General features: G+C 34.1%; 2 protein-coding genes across 4 annotated transcripts in view; one reads left to right on the top strand and one right to left on the bottom strand.

The window, feature by feature from the left end:
• LOC119068639 (glutamine-dependent NAD(+) synthetase) overlaps positions 1-20,602 on the bottom strand; it is a 39,277-nt gene that overhangs the window by 11,573 nt on the left and 7,102 nt on the right. The gene's annotated exons all lie outside the window — the stretch shown is intronic.
• Positions 1-20,602, top strand: part of LOC119068638 (cytosolic carboxypeptidase Nna1-like) — a 30,143-nt gene that overhangs the window by 2,706 nt on the left and 6,835 nt on the right. Inside the window, exons 2-5 of one of the 3 annotated variants that reach the window (XM_037172309.1) lie at positions 13,085-13,263; positions 16,852-17,004; positions 19,890-20,122; positions 20,202-20,478. In XM_037172309.1, coding sequence (XP_037028204.1) covers positions 13,085-13,263; positions 16,852-17,004; positions 19,890-20,122; positions 20,202-20,478 — 842 coding nt within the window. Of the gene's footprint in view, positions 1-13,084; positions 13,264-16,851; positions 17,005-19,607; positions 20,123-20,201; positions 20,479-20,602 lie in introns of all 3 variants that reach the window. The other 2 variants (XM_037172308.1, XM_037172310.1) reach the window with 2 other exon arrangements.

Below are 20,602 nucleotides of genomic sequence, written 5' to 3'. Positions count from 1 at the left end.
AGTTCATTAAAATCGGTTGAATGGACCGTGAGTTAGGGCCTTAGAAGTGAAAGGCTACTCGGCCCTATGTGTATTTTCCATATAAGTCGAGTAAATTTCATTTGTTTTTCCTAATTTTTGTTTCATTTGGAGAGTAATCGAACACCGAATAGAATGTTGTTGAAAAAAAAAATTGGGTCCTTGGACTAAGGCCGCTACTAGGGCCCTATGTGTATTTTACATATAACTCGAGTAAATTTTGTTTCATTTGGAAGATAATCGAAGGCCGAATAGAATGTTGTTGAAAAAAATAAATAAATGGGGGTCGTGGGTCCTCAGACTGAGGCCAATACTAGGCCCTATGTGTATTTACACTCAATAAATTAAAATTTTAGGGCCATTTGAAATTTTTGTTACATTTGAAAGGAACGTCGTACGGGGCTTCGTAATTGCGCTATACGCAATTTCTAAGAAGTACACACTTCAGACAGACGCACTAGGGTCACGTATGCAATTGATATACATATTCGTACGGGGCTCAGTCGCAGCAAACGTTCCGACTGTTCTGATGGCTCGTTTTTATACGAGCTCCGGTGATCTCCGGTAATGCAATAAAAAAATGTTGTGCTCCAATAAAATTTTATTCATTATGCCAATATTATTATCTCTACCCAAAGTATACTTGAACTAGAAGTACCTGAACGAAATGACAAAGCATGTATATACTCGAATTGGATTTCTTAAATAAAATTCAACATGAAAGAGCTTAAATACGGTTATCCTTGACCCAAAAAGAAATGAACTCTTTCAAAAAAAACATATTTTTAGAGTTTTATTAATAAAACATATTGAATTCAATTTCAAGTTACAAAATTCTATGAATAGAAAGCTTTTTCTTGTTACTTGCGTGCAATTGTAGGTCGCAAAACAAGTTTTATTATCTTCCAGATAATTCAGGTTTTTCTTTTAAATATTTAACGACAATCGAGTCTTTTCTATAACATTACATTTCGTAGGAGGAACGTAAGCATATAAAAACACTATACCGAAAAAAGGAAACAGTCTCCGGATAACTTATCGAGAGCAATGTTTTCATACATCTTTAATTTATAATTCAGCCGGAATTGCTGGCATTTTAGCAATCGAACATCAATACCGTACAAGAAAATATGATAGACGTACGAACTCGAAAGGAAATATTTGGTTTTTTGATTGGAATAAGCAATAATAGATTTTAGCATCCAGAGAAGATTATTTGTACTGAACAAACGATCACTAAATGAAGTTTTGCCCAAAAATGGTGAAGCTGGATTAGGGTGCGAGATTACTTCGTTACTTTTTTAAATTCTACTACTTTTGAGTACCGCACAGCCGTTTGAACTAAATATCGGGCTGTTGTGATGTGCTGCTGCTTAGGTAGACCATTTAAACTTAATGAAATATATCAGTACGGCATGTACTTCCCTTCACCTCTCCAATGGTGATTCACTGAAAAATCAGGTAAAGGGAAGAAATCAGATTCAAGAATTGAACGTTGCTGTTGATACCAGCCGGTTGGATTGCATTTTGGCGTAGTAGCGATAAAAGGTTGGAAAGATAGATTTTTGCATTTATAAAGCTTGTCCATGAGATGTTTATATTCAGTTTGAATAATTCGGGTACGTTGATTCCAAAAATACAATCCACCGGCTGTTATAAATTCTTGAATCAGGTTTCTTCCCTATACTTGATATTTCGAGCAGATGTGATGTGTGTCATACGTTTATGTGGGGTGACGAAAAGTACATGCAGTATAGATAAGTAAAGTCATTAAGTTTAGATGGTTTCAGTTGCAACAGTCGGATAAGATTCGAAAAAGTAATGATGCAGTTAGGTTAACTACGAATGGGGTTAGGTGTGGATTTTCAAGTTAGCAAAATCGATCCAACCTTCTCCAAATCAAGCGACAGGGTTGTTTTGATAGTGATGTCAAAAGCGACCCAAAAATTTGAGGCGAAGGGGCTCAGTCGTTTAGTAATAATATGATAGGAAATTGAGTTGCTAGACGTTTCAGCGTACACGTGAACCATGTCGCGAACTCAAGCCAAACAGATCAATCAAAACTCACAACAACAAAAAAACCCTTCGATATCTGTAATTTTTGTTTCCAATTTCAATTAGATTAGAAAAATACGTCAACTATAGTTCACCGTACATCAGTGGCAAAAGCAGAGCAACATTTCGGTATAATTTTATTCCAAAACATAAAATAATTTCAGGTTCGTAATTTATTATAATATCGTTCTTACTGATATAAAGCAGAATTCGTGGAATATTTTGACAAATTCGGTATTTCCACCCAATGTACATGTTAGCGCTGGCTTCGCTTGGCATGTATCATCTCCACTTCACAATGCCTTGAGGTAACAAACATTTAAACGCAATAACGTCTGTTCTGTGTAGTGCATATAAATAAGATATAGAAAATTCAATAAATGAAATATAGAGCACATAGATGGAGTGGTGTTGTGTATCTTATGGGGGAGGGTAGGTATATGTAGACTGACTAAATTACAAAGGGTGGATTTTGTTTGTTGGCAAGTGAAAATATGTTTGGTACCAATGTATAGAACAACTAATACATATCTATAGGCTAATCTAAATTTGAATAAAATATTTTCTGTTAGCGGAAACAAAATTCAGTTTTTGATCATTTCTATTACAATAAATACCTTACCGATTGCGCTTTCCTTCATTGGATAATATTATAACAATTTTTTCTCTGTTTTGGTCGACAGTCCGATAACATGCTGAATTTCTGAATAACTTAACAGTTAATCGTGTATGATGTGATAAGCGCGCAGTTATTTTTCGTTTTATTTTTTATCTTTTTCTTCCCTGCTGGAAAGTGTTATGCATTGGGATTATCATAGTGGGTTGTTCAATTCAAATGGAAGGAGTACAATATCTACAAGCAAAACTATTTCCTACATGCACAATAGCAGCCAAAGGTATGCTATTGAGTTAATTACTGAAAATAAACCGTAAAACAAAAATGTTATCCTTGATTCCCTTGCTAATACGTTTTTACTTAATTGAACGAGTGTTCGTATATATATATATATATATATGTATATGTATGTGTGATGGCTACCAGTAATTTATTATGAACTAAATGCGGTTAATATTAGCCTAATTGCTGTTTATGAAAAGTGTGCAGAGGCATAGAAATGTTGTTTTCAATTCATTTATCAACTTGAGCACATAGAAATGTTGTATTGAATACCAGAAAGCATTTTCTTTTGTTGGTAGCCGGTATTTTTCCACATTTCCTTTTTTTGTTACTCGTAGAAAGGTGTGAAACACGTTTTCTTATCACAAAAATTAGCACAATTTACATGCGTAAATTTTTCAGTATCAAGTGTTTGGTGTTGAAGCAAAAAATGTGCGTTCAAGGTGTGTTCAGTTTATACTTAGCAGGATGTTTCATAAGCAACGTTTGATACTTTTACTCGCCCGTTCCAATTGGCTGTAAGCGTCCAAATTATCAAACCCATCCACCAAGTCTAAAATGTAAAACCTTCCTTAATTCCTAACTTTCCTATCAAAATCGTCTTGTCAGCAGCATCGCTCAATTTAATTTGTGAGAAAATTTAGTGTTTAATAACCAGAAATCGGTGCCCAATTTGCGATTTGAAATTTGCCATCATTTGCCGTCAAAATTGAATCAACCAACTTCAAACAGAAATTATGAAATGACCAAATGATGTAGACATTATGCTACGCCCATTTGATTGGTGCTCACGATCAGGGACGGGTTAACAATTCCAGCGCCCTGGACAATAAATAGGAAGTAAATGATCGCAAGAAGAGCGATATTTTTTTATTTGTTTTTCAAAACGTTTCAAAACGCCAATTTTTTCCTTAATAGACAAATCTGTTGAACATGAATCCTTACACCAAGCTTAATGTAATCTTCTGCAAGTTTTTTTTTTGCGCCAACGTTTTATGAAAATGTGTATGCCCTTCCTTTTACCAAAAACCATGACATGGGATACGGGCAGCCAAACGACAATCGTGAAGCATTGGAAAAAAGATTTTTAACTACCAACTTTCTTGTCGAAATATTTTCCGAGTAGCGAAGAGTTTGCTCCACTGTTTCGATTCGTGAGATGATAATGACCATCTTTCGATGCTTTGCATTTAATTATGCTGTTCAAAAATACCACATCTCATCAGGCAAAGAAATGACCAACCTCTACGACGTTGTAACACCTTTTCATGTCAAGTTTTGTAAAAAGACGATGATCGTTCTGTTCCTGTTGTATTTCGTAAAAAGAAAACTCTCAATTTCCTTTTGTACAAAGGACATATTTTTTGTCGATATTTCATAAGAATCCGTTGACGACATAAATCTTTATTCGCCTTGTGATCGTTTGAATATGTATAAGCATGATGACATAACATCAAATCCCAATACAAATGCAGCCTGGTTATTTTTCATGCTTCGAGAACGAAAATAAGATCAATTTTGAATTATTCTTATCGAGTTTTCGTTGCATTTGTTCCTGTCTTGGACGATTAATTGAAGGCGCTTTCGCTTTCCGAGATACATACGTAAAAAACTATTTAATACCTCAAAAACTGAGTAATTCCGAAATCTATTCCCGTGAGGGAAATAAAATCATTTCTTGGTAGTTTTTGCTAGCCTTGCATAATCTGCCACGATGGAATAAAGATTTTGCTCAAACCAAGACAGACCAAAAATGCATTTTAAATGAAAGCAAGTAAATGGAACTAAACTCAGAACTAAATATAGATTTCCGTGTAGGAGAATTTTCCTCACTTTCTTCGAATGTCGATGGGGAAATGAGAATTCATATATGCTGTGCCTATTGATTTAATAATTTGCCACTAAACAGTGATATTTTGGTGTGTTCGTTTTTAATGCAATCTATTAGCAAACGAGAAAGCGATATGCTCCGGATAATTTAATCTTAGCAATGAATGTTTACTCAAACCATCAACTTTAAGACATATTGTGTATCAATATGCTGATGACACTAAGATCGAAAGAAGTGACAGGCCACGTATTCTTTTCAAAAGCCTTATACTGTAAGCACTTCTTCGTGACTCCAATTTCACACGAAATGTAAAGGAAATAGAAACTCTTTGGAAATCGTTTCCCAAAATAAGCATAAAAACTGGAAAAATTTAATTCGAATATTTTTGATTGTTGTCACGAAAGTACGTGGAGTCGAAGAGTCGAATACTGACCCAACGATTAAATTTGAATGTGTTGGCTAAATAGCTGCGCTTCATGCAATAATAGAAAATCAAAATGTTTGATTGGCCTGTCAGTTTCAATTGATTATCATCAAACTCATCGTCAAATAAACAAAAACAACAACAACACAATTTCATCAAAACAATAACATCGCTTTGGGCGAAAACCAGCAAAAACAAATTTATATTTCCATTTCAATATAACCGTCGTCGTCAACAAACACCGCATGTCAAAAATGCCAATAGAAAATTAGACGGTGTGAAAACTCATATACTACGATCGTTTTCATTGAATGAGTTGATTTGAAAAGCCTGAGCAGAAGAGACTCATGAAATAGAAAATGTTTTCTTTTTTGCACAAGCGCACCAACGTTTCGTTATATAGTGGCATTACGATACAAACGATGGCTATAAGTTGTATACGTTGAAAGTAGGAAAACAGTAAGACATTCGCAAAACTAACGTGAGAAAATCGTGTGTTCTCAGCGTATGCAGTTCAGTTTATAATTCGACACACATCGGAAGTGACCGAGTGCGTGTTGGCTTATAATTCTAGAATTCGAATTGTTAAGGTGTCGTATTGAAATCTTAAACAAATTTTTTGTTTTATTTAAATTTATTTCGCGTCTGCCTGCCATTTCCATTGATTGTATGCGGTGCGGGTGTTATAAGTCCATTTTTATAAGTGAATCCAAAATAATGTTAGATTTGCCTGCGAAGCGGCTCAGTTGCTATTGTTGAACGATTTTAAGTGATTTAAATAATTGTGATATTTTTGACATAGGGTCCGCTAGCCTTTGTCAAGCCTTTCTTCGTGACAAATTTTTAGAGGAAAAAGGTATTTATGTGTGGTGTTAAATTGTCAAGCATGATAAATGGTCTTTGTAGAATAGAATATTGAAAGTCGTTAACAGCATTTTCATGTTTTTATTATAAATGAGACTTTGAGACTCTATTTTAAAAAGTTATTATAAAAACTTTCATTTAGACTATCTATAATGTGCTGTCCGTGAATGTACACAGTTGAATTTTTAAGACTAATTCGAGGTACTGGTATTATAATTAATTTACAGTAGCCTGTAGAATTTTCACTCTACAAGCGTGCCCAGGTATTTATTAAGAACTGGGAAATCAAGCTGCTCGTCCTCTCGATACCTTGAGTAAATCAAGATTCGAACTTGGGTATATCGGTAAATTATTATTGAAAAATGTGCAGGGCTCATAGATGAATGAGTCTACCTAATATTTTTTGATCATAGCCATAGGCTCTGACCAAACTAACACATTTTTCTCACCCATGAAATTGGATGACCATCGTTTGAAAACTCACCCGTTGAAAGACCAATGCTAAAACTACCCGAGCCCGAAACCGTTACCCACAAACATAATTTTGAGTATCTTCTTTCTCGGGCAACTCACTCATCTCTATGAGTGCTAAGAAACGAAACACGCAACTGTGAAGTGGAAGTTCTTTCCAAACAAATATATTTTATCTCCTGTAATGTCATAATATTCACAATTTGAGTGTCACTTTTAGAATCAAAATGGGCTAGATTTAAACACGTCATTCACAGAACGTACGTTTATTAACTGAAAATTTCGATCTCGCTTCGCTCGTATCGGCAATCTCACATCTAGTGCGCAAAACAATCCCATTTACTACCTTATTATGAAAATAGCTATTAAGAAGAATCAGTTTGTGAATCGGTTGTTCCATAAACAGTAAAAGAGTCCTGAAAAAATTGTATGAGCTATTTTGTTCACCTTCTTCCTAAGGAGAAACGGAACACACCTTAGATTGCAAGACAATGCAAAAGGTACAAGCGAAGATATGACTGTTTGACGTTCTTAAATGACTTTTGTCTACGGTGGCTGCTACCGACCTCCACTAGTGTCTTGTAACAATAGCAAGCTGTCTAGTTGACCTTACAAAATCAACATATGTTAGAAGTCACATAACGAATCAGGAATAGCGTGAAACTTTTATGATTCACTTTAAGTTCTAAAGGTCCTTAAAATCGAACAATGAAAATTCGCAATTTAGAGTTAGCGAGACGGATCTGTGGAAATTACATATATAATACATCATGCATCTAAATACATTGTTCACATCTCAAACTCGTACAACATTTTCAAACTTTTATTTTCACTAGGGTCTTCAGTACGGTCTTCGCTTTATGTAAAGATTACATTTTTCGGAGAACTAAAACTACAATTTTCTTCGAAAATACATTAGTTCACACAGTTTGATGTTGTTGATCTACTTTAAGAACGGCGAACAGTCTGTGGAAATTTCTCTAAACTGCTCGCTGTTCGTAAAGTATGTGAACGTGAAATTGCCACAAAAACATTTGAACGTTCGGAACTAACATAAATTTCGAAGAAAGTTGTCGTCTTACTTTTGCACGAGATTTTTAAATAAGTTGCAGTCGTTTATTCCAGTATTTTTGGTTAGCTAAATTAATTCATCCATCTCCATTTGATTGTTTTTGGTTCACAGAGATTTATAAACAAACATCACACAATTTCCCATGAATGTCTTGCATGATCGGTCATAATATTTCATTCATAAATGAACTCTTTGGGGTTTCTATTGCCTCCTCCTATTCCTATATTAACGAAAATGGATTAAATAAAAGATTCAAGCAATTGATGTTACAACTTTTTGATGTCAAGATAATGGGTCTAGTCAAAATAACAGTTTCCATAAAATTACGTTTCGCGTAAATGTATAATCTGAAGGTATTCAGAATCAAAAGAAAATGTGAAGAAGAAGATGATAAAATTTGTCGATTAAAGTACCATTACTCATCAATGGGACAAATCATAGAATGGTAATGGTACTCCTCGCATTAATATGTGAGGCGAAGCACAAGAAGTCATTTTTATCACTCGCCCCCATTAACAATTTAAAAAAAAAACTAAGATAACATTTCGCCTTCATGAAGTCCTTACCTCACCTTGTTGAGAGCAAATTTAATCAATTTAAATTACAAAGATGCAAAAGTCTACTATTATTTCCTTGCTTGGAACATTATATTTTGCTATTATGATTAGATTAAAACAAAAATTAGACGGCAAAATATCTATCTCAAAAGAATACTACAGAAGCCCTTGACGGAGCTCCACCTATTTAATATTGGGATACAGCTCGAATTCGTATTCATATTCAATGAAATTAAATTTCTCGTCATTCTAAGCTTTATTCGCCTGAAACAATGTCACATGGGGTTGTCTATTAATCTATTATAAATTAACAATTATTTCTGTTCATTTCGTCAGGCGTCAGAAAGTCATATCCATTTATTGTAGGAACACAATTGTCTACAGAAAGGAGATTAAGCCTCACCTTTTCCATTAACTAAAACATGCGACGTATTTTTGTTGATAACATCTCATGTCTTGTTCGATATACAGGCTCGATTATATCCACGATAACGTTCAATAATAATAGAAAATTGATGTCAATGTGTCAGGTAACTTGAAATCGTTTCTGTCTGAAGTGAATACAAAATGAAAAACAGGAAAATTGAACAGTTAAATCTAAAGTTTATCGTGCCAATAAAACAAAACGATTTAACACGGAAAATCCAAAACTAATTTGTAGCCTAATGCTAAACATATTTTCGCAAGTGTAATGTTACTTTCATATGTGGATATTCGTGCATGGTTTCAGAAATTTTAAGAGTTGGAAATTTCATAAATAATAAAAGGATGCCATCTCTTTCCATGTATTAAATTTTTGTTGAAATTTGAAATTGCGAACGAAGCGGAACGCTATTAAAAAGCTGAGTAAATTTTAAATTGTAAAGAAGAAAATAAAGATAATGAGCTTAGCTTTATATTTCATTGCCTTTTGTGATTCAGTTGAATGCCGCGCAATGTGAGGCAGTCGTGCATATAAAAATTGTTCATATAAATTTATTTGCAGAATCGTAACAAGTTAAAGAACAAATGTATAACTTCTGAAAAGGTTGGAAGGAAAAAAGAAAACAGAAATTACAAAATGAATTATGGGGCACATTCATTCTTGAGTGTGCTCTGTGTACCCAAAAGGGAGAGCTTAAGTAAATTCTTATGTGGCAAATGAATATTCATAAGGGAACCATAGCGTTGACGACGATGTAGATTAATAATATGATTAATGAAACTGCTGGGTGGAAAACTTTAGCCGTCTTGAGATTGTCGATTGAGAGTAGTGGAGTGTTGTTCTTCAAAATGCTGGTGTCAGACAAGAATTCGTAGGAGCTTAGTAACATATTATTGGCCGAGACATATTTAAAACGTAGTGACTATTCGCAGGCTCCTGCCAATAGCCAAATTATTACTAAAGATGCTATTGGCAGGCGCCTGCCAATAGCATCTCCCTCTTTTACACAGGCTATTGGCAGGCGCCTGCCAATAGCATTTTTCCTTCTACATAGACTATTTACAGGTGAAATGGCCTGTCAATAGCATCTACGTATTTAAAATCTATATTTTACCATGATGGCTCATTTTTGTGCAATTGTATACAAAAATGTAGATCATGTTATCTTCTAGATTCAATGTAAAATGATTCAAAGAATGTTCCAGTCATAAATACGTCAATAAGTTCTAGTAGTTTTTCAATTTATGCCTAAAATAGTCGTGGGTCCTTCAGTTTTAGTAGTAAAATCCTATATTTATCAACTTCTCGAAAAAAAAATGTTTGTACATTAGGGTAAAAGCACTAGTATTGGGCCATGCATCTAAATCCGGTGCTTCTACCTTATACCAAAATGATGAAAGTAAAAGATTTTCTATCAAACACTGTATGATTTGGCCAAAAAAAATATTTTCTCAACTCACTGAGGAAAAACTTTTGTTGCCCTTTTTGAGAAAAACGCTGTATGCAACTCGGTGATAAATGCTTTTTTAGGCACACGATGTGTATCTAATCTACAAATTTAGTGCCTAGAGTTTTCGTGTGAATGTTGTTGGTCCTAGGCGTAGCCGAGTTCAATAAACACACCAAAACTAGACTTTTCAACATTTTATCCAAAGTTATGTTACAAATTTTACATGATGAGGACGTCAGAAGTGAAATGTTTTATTAGTCTACTGTTTCCCAGCCGACTCTAACAATACAAAAGTGATCAACTTAGCAACTAAAAATCAAAAGATCAACCTTACAACGAAAATCACAGATAGACAAAACAAAAAAAAAGATAAATAATTCACAGAAAACAACAACAAAATTCATATACAGGCAAGTAACCACAATGGGGTGCCAAAACGACCAAAAACTGAAACATCGAGCTCCAGAACGCTGTGTCTACATTTCTGAGATGGCAGGGGGGATCTACGTTAGTGGCTGTCATGTTTAAGAGTTGAAAGTAGTGTTTGAAACATGGAAAGTACGGTTTTCGACGCATGCATGTAAAGGCATTTATGACTCGTTGGCATAAATAACTATTATAATACGAAATTCTGAATTGTGAAGTCTTACACATCTCCTACCGTAGTGTAATAGATTTCCACATATTTTGTAATCGTAAGATTGTATTGGATTTCTCGTTTTTTAGTTCGTGTGGAAAGTTGATAAACACGTTTTTTTTAAATGATTTTTTTGCGCTCTAGCTCTTGTCTCCTATTAAGGAAGGGGGATTTAATGGGTAAGTCATACATTTGGCACCTCAGAAAATCATATTCATGGATTTGTCAATAATTTAAGATTTGTTTGGAAACACTGAATTGTCTTTACGTCTCCGTAAACGGTCGATATATTTTAATTTAATTTAATTGAAAAACTTAACACATGTTTTAAGTTTCAACAGGAATCAAGATTAAACTTTAAGAAATTGCTGTTGCTTGCACATATCCGATACCGCCTGAATGATGTAGCGTTAAATTTAACAACAATCACTGTACTAGTATATACTAATTTCACTTTAATTACCTGTTGAGTAACTTAGGCTGAGTTGTCCTTTTGCAGGACCGTTCCATTCAGTAGTACACATTTAGACAAAGGCTACATATAACAAAAGATTTTTCCGAAAACTGTAAAAACTATGGATGTAACAATTCAAATTCTAAACTAGATTAGATAAATGAAAAATCAATTTCCTCTAATTTCCTCTTTTCTCATATGTACAGAAATAAATCAACCACGAAAGCAAAACAATTAAATCAAAATTTATAAATGAGTATAGTAAGAATTTGCGTTCGCTAGTCACAAAAGCATAAATTTTCCGATAAAAATAAACGCTCCAGAATTTGATGTATAAGTTGCACCATTTTACCGACATTCGCTTTTGTTCATTTCATGCAATAAAATGTAAGAATAGTTTTATGAACAATGAAACATTAAATTGAACAGGAAAAAAAATCGAAAAATGAAATCCGGCGATTTCAGTAGAGGTTCAATGAAAATTGCTTTCTCAGGTCTTCGCCAGGATTCTATTTAATGAACAATATTGCAATGACCTATTTTTCGGTTTGATATTTTTGATAGGTAAAACTGTTAATTCTACGAAATTTGTGCACAAGCTTTCCTTGCACAACCTGCAGGAGTGTAATACAATGTAATATAACTTTATAAAAACCACATTGCAGGTTACACCCTCGCTATAATATATCTGCAACACTGTTACAGCATTGTTAGAGTATCTATACGATCTATACCTAGTGTTATGGCAATTTAAATCCCATTCAAGTGACCGGAGAAAAAACTTGTGTTCGGAGTCACAATATGTTTCTATCGATAAAATCAAATGTCTTAGAAAGACAATACAGTTATTGCGACAATCTAAGGATATATCGATTTTATAATAACGGGTGGAGGTGAACACAAACAGTGTTTACGTAACAATTTACTCAAACTTATGAATTATTCATTCAACATTCAAATTTGTATAATTTTTCTTTCGGAAAGTCATAGTTTGTGATGCCATGCAACGCCATTGAATGGGACACTATGTAAAACTAACACAATCAGAATATAAAGCAAAACTCAAACATTTTATTAATGAACAGAACACCCCTTAACCGAATTTTCTGTGGAAAAAAGGAATAATAATTTCGGGTTTTATTTGAATGTTCATGCTCTAGTTGGAAAAAGTATTTTCTCGGCTTGCCATATAATTTGGACATAAAAGAAAAATGGTCATCATTATAATCCCGTCTGAGTGTAATTCATGGTCAACCAATGCTACATCACAATGTAGCCCATATAACCCCAGCATAGTCAGTATAATTTAATATAAATGTGCGGTTAAAGAGAAATGTTGACCCACAACATGTGGACATATTTATATTCAACATTGTCAAATTGATTATATACTTTGTTGGCGAAGCAGAAGCCAAATCCCTTTCCGATAATTCTATGAAACTTTGTGTGTCTGTACAAACATTTATAAGTGCCTGGCAAATGAAATTTTAATACTATTGTTTGAATGCGACAAAAGAGGATGTACGTACATTGTATACAAGCACTGTAATATAGATCCCTCGGTGCTGTTAGCTAAGCTATTGTAAAGTTGTTAAATGTATGTCTGTATGCAAATAACAATAGGGCAAACAACTCATAAAGAAGTCGAGTGTGGAGGAGAGGTGTATTGTTTTTTACTTGCTGAGGGCGTTGAAAGTAGTGCTTGAAACATGATAAGTACGGTTTTCGACGCATGTAGCATGTAAAATCCATTACATAACTCGGGATAAAAATGAAAAGTCTCATTTTCGTGTGTTTATTGACCTCGGCTTCGCCTCGGATCCACAACATTCACACGAAAACTCTACTTTTCAACTTTTTATCCCTTGTAATGTAAATTGTTTCTATATTTAACTTAATTAATTCCTTTTCGTCTTTTCGTTTGCACAGGTTTTCTAGGTAGTTTCTTATCAAACAATCTGAAAACCAATCAGTTGGAAGTCAACACCGATGCACAGACATCACGATCTATTGCACGACTAAAAGAACCCCGCGACCTTTTCGCATTGCCTAAAGACAAGGATAATGAATGTTCACAGCAGACCGCCAGATGGCCAACAGAGTGTCAGGTAAATGTTCTACTTATTACAAAAAATGGTTCCTATTGAGATAACCAAAACGTAAACTTTTTTGCAAATGTTGCAAAAAATCTTAGCGTGTCGTATAATATAATGCATGTCGTGCGAGTCCTTGAATTTCTTGCCAAATTAATTAGGAAAATATTCTCGTTTTATATGTCCAGACGTGCACGTAATTTTATTAATATTTGGCTACACTTAGCTAAACATTGTTCGTCTAAGCAATTAGTTTACTACTTAACTTGCCAATGAACCACAGTAAATTTTTAATGAAGTCGTTAAAGTTTACCGTTCATTTAAACAAGATTTGGCTGATAATTATTCAAATCTGTTCTAAAATTGAAACTATATCAGCAATTAGTGAGTTTTTGGGTTAATTTGGACGCCAGGCTTGCCGCATCAGCTTTTAGACTTCTTTTTTTATTCGACAACATTAACAATAGAAAAACGTTCTGCTCCTTGTGAGCATCCTTTTACTTTACCATAGTGTGTGGGGACTGTGTCTTACACTGTATCTAAATCACACGACAAGAATGTTTCAGTCTCTAATTATTATTGTAATTACATGGAATGTCGTTTATATATTATGTACCATACGAAATAATGATGATGGGAGGCATTTGACGAATTTCATTTCACTCCACACCAAATATTAGTTTTCTCAAGCCTGACAAAATGCAGAACCAAAGTTCTTCGTCAGAACGGAATTGTCGAGGAATATCTAGCATTATTGTTAATGATAGCAGTTCTATTCAGGGCTTATTTTTTATGAAATAATTGCTTGAATAATCTTTGAATATTTTCGACAATCTTCAAAATAGGCACTGGTGTTATTCCTCAGTCAGATGCAGTGACTATTTTTGGGAAAACCTTTTCCCGAATTTTATTTTTTTTAATTTGGAAAATCAAGGAAAAATTAAGAAAAAGTTCTAGAAAAACAGGGAAAATATTTACCCAAAAATAGTCTCTGTCAAATGTGAAAGATGTCTTTGTTGAGTTTTGGCAGTAAATATAATAGAAAAAATCGATGCAATCACTTGGTATGAACCTATTACCCTGTTAACTATATTTAACTGTGTATCCTATATACAAAATAAATAACTGTGTGACCTATATTCGTGTACTGACTCGCGGATCCGATTATCCACAAAAATCTACAAAATTTTCTGAAATCATTAAAAGTATCACATAAAGACACTTCAATCTACACTACTTTGTGTTCGTATAGCATTGTGCTAACGTTTAGTGTCCATAAATTATCTCTCTCTTTTTTTTTAAATACAATGCTATCAGATGGTGGTTTTTCCACGTTATCTACCAACAAAAAAAAATATTTTTATCCAAATAAACAAAAGAAAGTAAGAAAATAATAATTTTTCCCTCTTTCAACATTATTTCTTTGTGCATGTTACGTTATTTCTGACACAAAATGAAAATTCATGTTTCATTCCACCTACACCCAATAAAATTGGAAGAATTTCAAAATGGTTGTGTCGGAACGTTTTTGCTCCGTATTTTTATTTACGACAAAAATCAACGAAATAAACAATTTTTTTTCTACTCTTGCTAGGTGTATACATGGTTTTCGTTTAGGATCATAAAATTTATTTGATGTGTTTGGCACAGACATCGAGTAAAGCAGAAATTACTTCAATCAAAATTGATGGGGGGAAATTGATAAATAATAAATTTGATTAATGAAGAAATGAACCTATAATAAGAAAAAATTTCCTTGGCATTTCGATATAGAAACCTATATATCGACAAGTCATCATTCCTTATCTACTTTCAACTTTAACGTGTATCGAGACACGTCACACTTGTCAATAACGAAAATAGAAATTTTCCCAAAGAAATAATCTGCAACCACCGAGTTACAGTCAATTGAAATTCGGACGATAGCTCGTAATAAAAAATTAAACTTAAAATATTGCACTAAGCGAGCAGAGCGAACGATTTCAGGAACCGGACCTAAAGTTTGCTGAGCAAAGTAAACCGGACTTGAAATCGAACCTGAACTAAGATTTCAGGTTCAATACGAATCGAAACTGATTAGAGCGAAATAGTATATTATACGTCCATGTGTGATTGCTCTACTCGCCTTCGGCTCGTTCCGCAAAGCTCACACTTGCCAAAACAACAAACTTTTACAAGAAATTACGTAAGATATTTTATCTGTCTAGAACGATAATCTCGAGCTTATCCCTCTAGGGAGTTTTTGTTTATCTCGATATATCTGTTCTCGACAGATAAAATATGATATGCACCTATTGCCAGACTGTTATTTTGACGTGTAGGCATTATGGCCCACGCCTTCGGCTAGGGCAATAATGTCCTGCACGTCAAAATATCAATCTTGGCAATAGGTGCATAATATATATTACATGTTTGAGTCCGGTAAGTGCATTTTCACTGTCACAAACAGTGACGGTAAGTGCACCTTATCGTGCATAAGCATGTTAAATAATCTTTACATGCTACATGCGTCGAAAACTGTACTTTACATGTTTGAAGCACTTCTTTTAACGCCTTCAGCATATAATAGTACATTACTTACCAATGAAGCAAATGATGGAAATGGTACTTCTTGTGTGAAATTTACCGATCGAGGCGTAGTCGAGGTCGGTAATAACACAAGAAGTACCATTTACATCATCTGCCGTATTGCCAAGTAAGGTATTTTATTCAAACATGTGAGGTAAAGTTTTGTCTCCTTGAAGAAAAGTTAACTTTTCCTCACAATTTTGGATAAAATCCATTACATTACACAATCCCCAGTTATATAAAATACTATTTATCACACCCCCCCTGAACAAAAATAAAGTTTTACCGAAAATGCACCCAAAAATTGATTGCTGTTCTCAATAGAGGTACCCTAGAGGAGTTCAAAACGATGGTCCGTTAAGCTGGACCAGATGCTTCCCCAGCCCATACAATTTTTTCGTTAGTTGTATGGGTGTGGGGAAGCATCTGGTCCAGCTTAACGGACCATCGTTTTGAACTCCTCTAGGGTACCTCTATTGAGAACAGCAATCAATTTTTGGGTGCATTTTCGGTAAAACTTTATTTTTGTTCAGGGGGGGTGTGTTATCGTCGCTTTTATCAAAAATAGCTATTTTATTTATTAACGAATATAATTAACTTTTTTATTTCGTGCTATTTAACTTTTTGAATTGCATATTCGCTTGAAATGAAATGAACTCCCTCAACAAAAAAAAATATTGAGTAAATAACGACAACTTATTTATAAAATGAACGCACGTTCATATATCCATTAATTGGTCCCAATGATTCACACCCACTTGATAATGTTACATTCAACCGAAAATGTAATAAAATAGGTAAGAGACGTAGATCTTTGTGTATCCAAAATATATCTCAAATTTATGAAAATTATAACAAAATTGAAAGAAAAGCAGGAAAAATTAAAATCAACTAAGACACCGAAACACAATCATAAAAATCTCTGATTAACGATCGATAAATTATAGTCCGAGATTCCATTTTATCTAAAAATAAATTTAATAAATTAACCGCAACATACATACAAATAATATAATAAAAAAATCATTCCCATAGGTACTGGAGGATCGGATTTATCACATAGAATATGTACCGCAAACACCCGAACCATACTATCAACCCACCGGTCGAGAACTTCAACCACGACCGGTTGGCGAAGAGAATGGTGTAGTTGTTTATACGTACAATCCAATAAGTGCTGTTAATTATGTGAGTCTTTCAATTGAAAATATTTCTACAAAAAATTGCCATAAGACTAATTTGAATTCTGCACACAATTTTCTCTTTTAATTATTTCTCATTTGTTTACGTTTTTTTTAAAGTAATTTAATTAATTAATTTTAATAAACCTTTCCGTATACGTACATCCACTAACCGCAAATGCTCAACGATACATTGAACATCTAATTAATTCGAAAATATGAAGATGAGGAAATGAGTGATGTATGTTTGTGTCTATTAAATAATAAGTTAATGTCATTAACTGCCAAGTTTAACAAGCATTAACAACAGCTTCTACAAAATGGTCCAAAATATTGAGCTTTAAACATCGTAATATAGTTGTAGTGAGAGAAAGAGGATACATACACCACCCATGATTTGTGTATACAGTTTTCAATTTAAAAAGAGACTGATGAACATCATCATTCATCGCAAGCAACGACTGAAAACAGAAATTGAATTTCACGTTCTGTTGTTGTTCTCATTTGGACCACACTACAGTCAGTTATCGTCTGAAATGGTTGCCAAAAAATTGCCAATGTTGATTTAATCTCAGTTTGTCGTTTTTTTTTGTTTCGTTTTCCTAATGAAATCAGAAATAGATTTTTTTGTTGTTTTTTTCTTCATTCTATCTTCTTCTTTGAAGATTTTTAGATTTTTAGCTCTGAGATATCAGCTGTTTAAGAATCTTTTGTCGTCAACTCATTTTTAAGTGGCACATTACGGTGTTAGTTACAGGCGAAAGTCAGATTTTGCAGAACCATTTAAGAATTTTTCTCGTTCGTTTATATTGGAAACCATAATGCACCACTAACATATCTAAGTCAACCAATGTTTATTTAAGATTTAAGATTTATTTAAATACCTGGCGATGTTCCACAGTCTAGGTTAAGTAAAAGTGTGTTGTTTTCGACTATTAAACATAGCTAGGGAATGCAATCCCGGTACCAATCCCGGTACCAGTACCGGAAAATCTCAATCCCGAATCCCGGTATTGATCAAAAAATCCCGAGATTAGTACCGAAATTTAAAATACAGTTTTTTCTTTACAAAATGTTGATATCGATCAACTTATATGATTCAAACTACTATGGCAATATAAGATAAACATTGAAATAAAGGATTTATTAACGTTTTTCTCTCATGTGTGTGAATTGTAGGGTATTTTTGACCCAACATGATCATAGTCGTCGGCTGCAGAAAGTACTCCATTTTACATGGAAATATTTTCCACTACTGTCCAGTTTCACTACTCTATTTAGAGTACCACCTATGCTTGAAGTGCGTTGTGGCTAGCCAAAATTGGTCAATAAGTGTTTAAAATCTTTCTGACAGTAGTTGAATTTGTTTGAGAATGGAGACAACCTCAGCCTTCTTTTATCAAAAGCATATGGGTGTCTGCCGCTCATCAAACCAACGAGCGTTGTCACTAATTAACGCTCTCGGCAAGTCGGTCTTCTGTCACTTTACACGATTTATATTTTCAAAGGCAGCGTGCTTGAAAATTTAAATTACCAATTAATTTTTAATCACAAAGCACAAAAATTTGCGATTGTGAAGACAACAAGTCCCACAACCTTTACGTTCAAGATTGAACGATGACACATTGAGTGCATTGCGCTTTCTTAGAGCATTTTCCAAAAAGAAAATTGAAATTTTCAATGTGACATCTACGCTGTTGCAAGCATAAATTTAAGTAAGTTACCCAAGACTGTATACTTTGTGGAGGTCACGCAGATCGCCATTTTATTAGATACGCGGGAACACACCTTTTCTATACAAACAAATTCACCAAAATTGAATTTGTATGGTGTGGTGAATTTTTTGTATGAAACGTGGTGTGTAACCCGCGTATCTGCATCTGCGTGACCTCCCCAAAGTATACAGCCTTGGGGTAACTTACTTAAATTTATGCTTGCAACAGCGTAGATGTCACAGTGGCCTTCACACAGCGACCTAAGTTTTCTTTTGTCCTAGCGTCAAATTTGATATTTAGTACAAAAGTAATTCGATACGTCTGTCACTGTGTGTAAGCACACTTAACTGTACCATTAAAAAAACTAAACAAAATGAGAATAAAAAGAAAATAATTTCTTTACTGATAATTAATCGATATCTTTTCAGTACCGGAAATCCCGGTACTGGTACCGGTACTGAGTTTCGCAATCCCGAATCCCGGGATTCAAAAATCGGTACGGGATTGCATTCCCTAAACATAGCCCCTAATTTTAAATTAGGGAACAAATTGAGAACAGAAACATTTCAGATAAAATTATTATTTGGAGTCTAGCAACGAATGTTGTTAAAGCATTTAAATCAACACGCATCGAACAGCTCAATTGTGTGACAATAAGTAATATAAATTTCAGCTCTCCCATGACAAAAAGCAGTTAAATTAAGCCTCGTTCAAGTGGCATTAACAAAACTATTTTCGGCCATGAAAATTTCATTCAAACGTACTAGTTTAACTCACACACATTTAAGTGTATCAGATCGGCGCTTTTCATCATCAACAGCTAACAATAAATTCGATTTGATATCAATGTCACAGCATTAAACAATTGCGATAAAAGTAATTCCACAATTTTCAGACAATAGTTAACGACTCCGATTCGAATGATGACGATATCGAAAGCGTATCGTCAGACAGTCCATCCCCGACACCCGAACGCGAAAAACCACCGAATTTAGAATATTTAAATTCCGATTCGGAGGACGAAGATGAGATCACTTCGACCGATAATGTCAAATACAAAGATGTATCGATTCCATTCGCCCATGATATCCTATCCCAACATCCAATACCAGCACAGTGTTTAGTGGACTTTTCCGATCTAAAAATTGACGATAATGATAATGATTTAAACACTCAGTTTAGTCGATCTAGTGTTGGCGGATCCAAATATTTGATGAACGTTCATCCGAATCCATTGGAAATAAATGATTTGGTCTTTGAATCGAGATTCGAATCTGGAAATCTGGCCAAAGCTGTAAAAATTACGCCAGTTTACTATGAGTTGTATTTACGATACGACATGTATACAAATCGACACAGTCAGTGGTTTTATTTTCGTGTTACAAACACGCGAAAAGGAGCACCCTATAGGTGGGTGGTTATCTGAATTAAAATACGAAAATATTCTCCGTTTTAAAATTAACCAATTCAATTTCACCCCCCAAAAAAGATTATCCATAGTTAATTTAGTAAAATCCGGAAGTCTTTACAACGAAGGAATGAAACCGTTAATGTATTCAACTATTGATGCAAAAAATTCATCAATTGGATGGCGACGCTGTGGTGAAAATATATCGTATTTTAAGAATGAAGATGTCAACGTAACACACGATGACGATGATGAATATGATGGATTTTATACTCTCACGTTCAATATTGAATTTCCACATGACAACGATACTGTTTACTTTGCGCACAGTTATCCATATACTTACAGCGACTTGCAGGTTTGTGAATATATTTTCATTTTAAAGAAGAAGAAATTAGTGGGAAAAAAACATTTTCATGGGAAATTCCAATCAATCATTTCCGTCGTCCGTGGCTGGGAAACATAATAATAATGAAAAATTC

The sequence above is a fragment of the Bradysia coprophila genome (genome assembly GCF_014529535.1).
Source record: "Bradysia coprophila strain Holo2 chromosome X unlocalized genomic scaffold, BU_Bcop_v1 contig_20, whole genome shotgun sequence".
Taxonomy (NCBI): domain Eukaryota; kingdom Metazoa; phylum Arthropoda; class Insecta; order Diptera; family Sciaridae; genus Bradysia; species Bradysia coprophila.
This window is presented reverse-complemented; position numbering and strand designations above follow the sequence as displayed.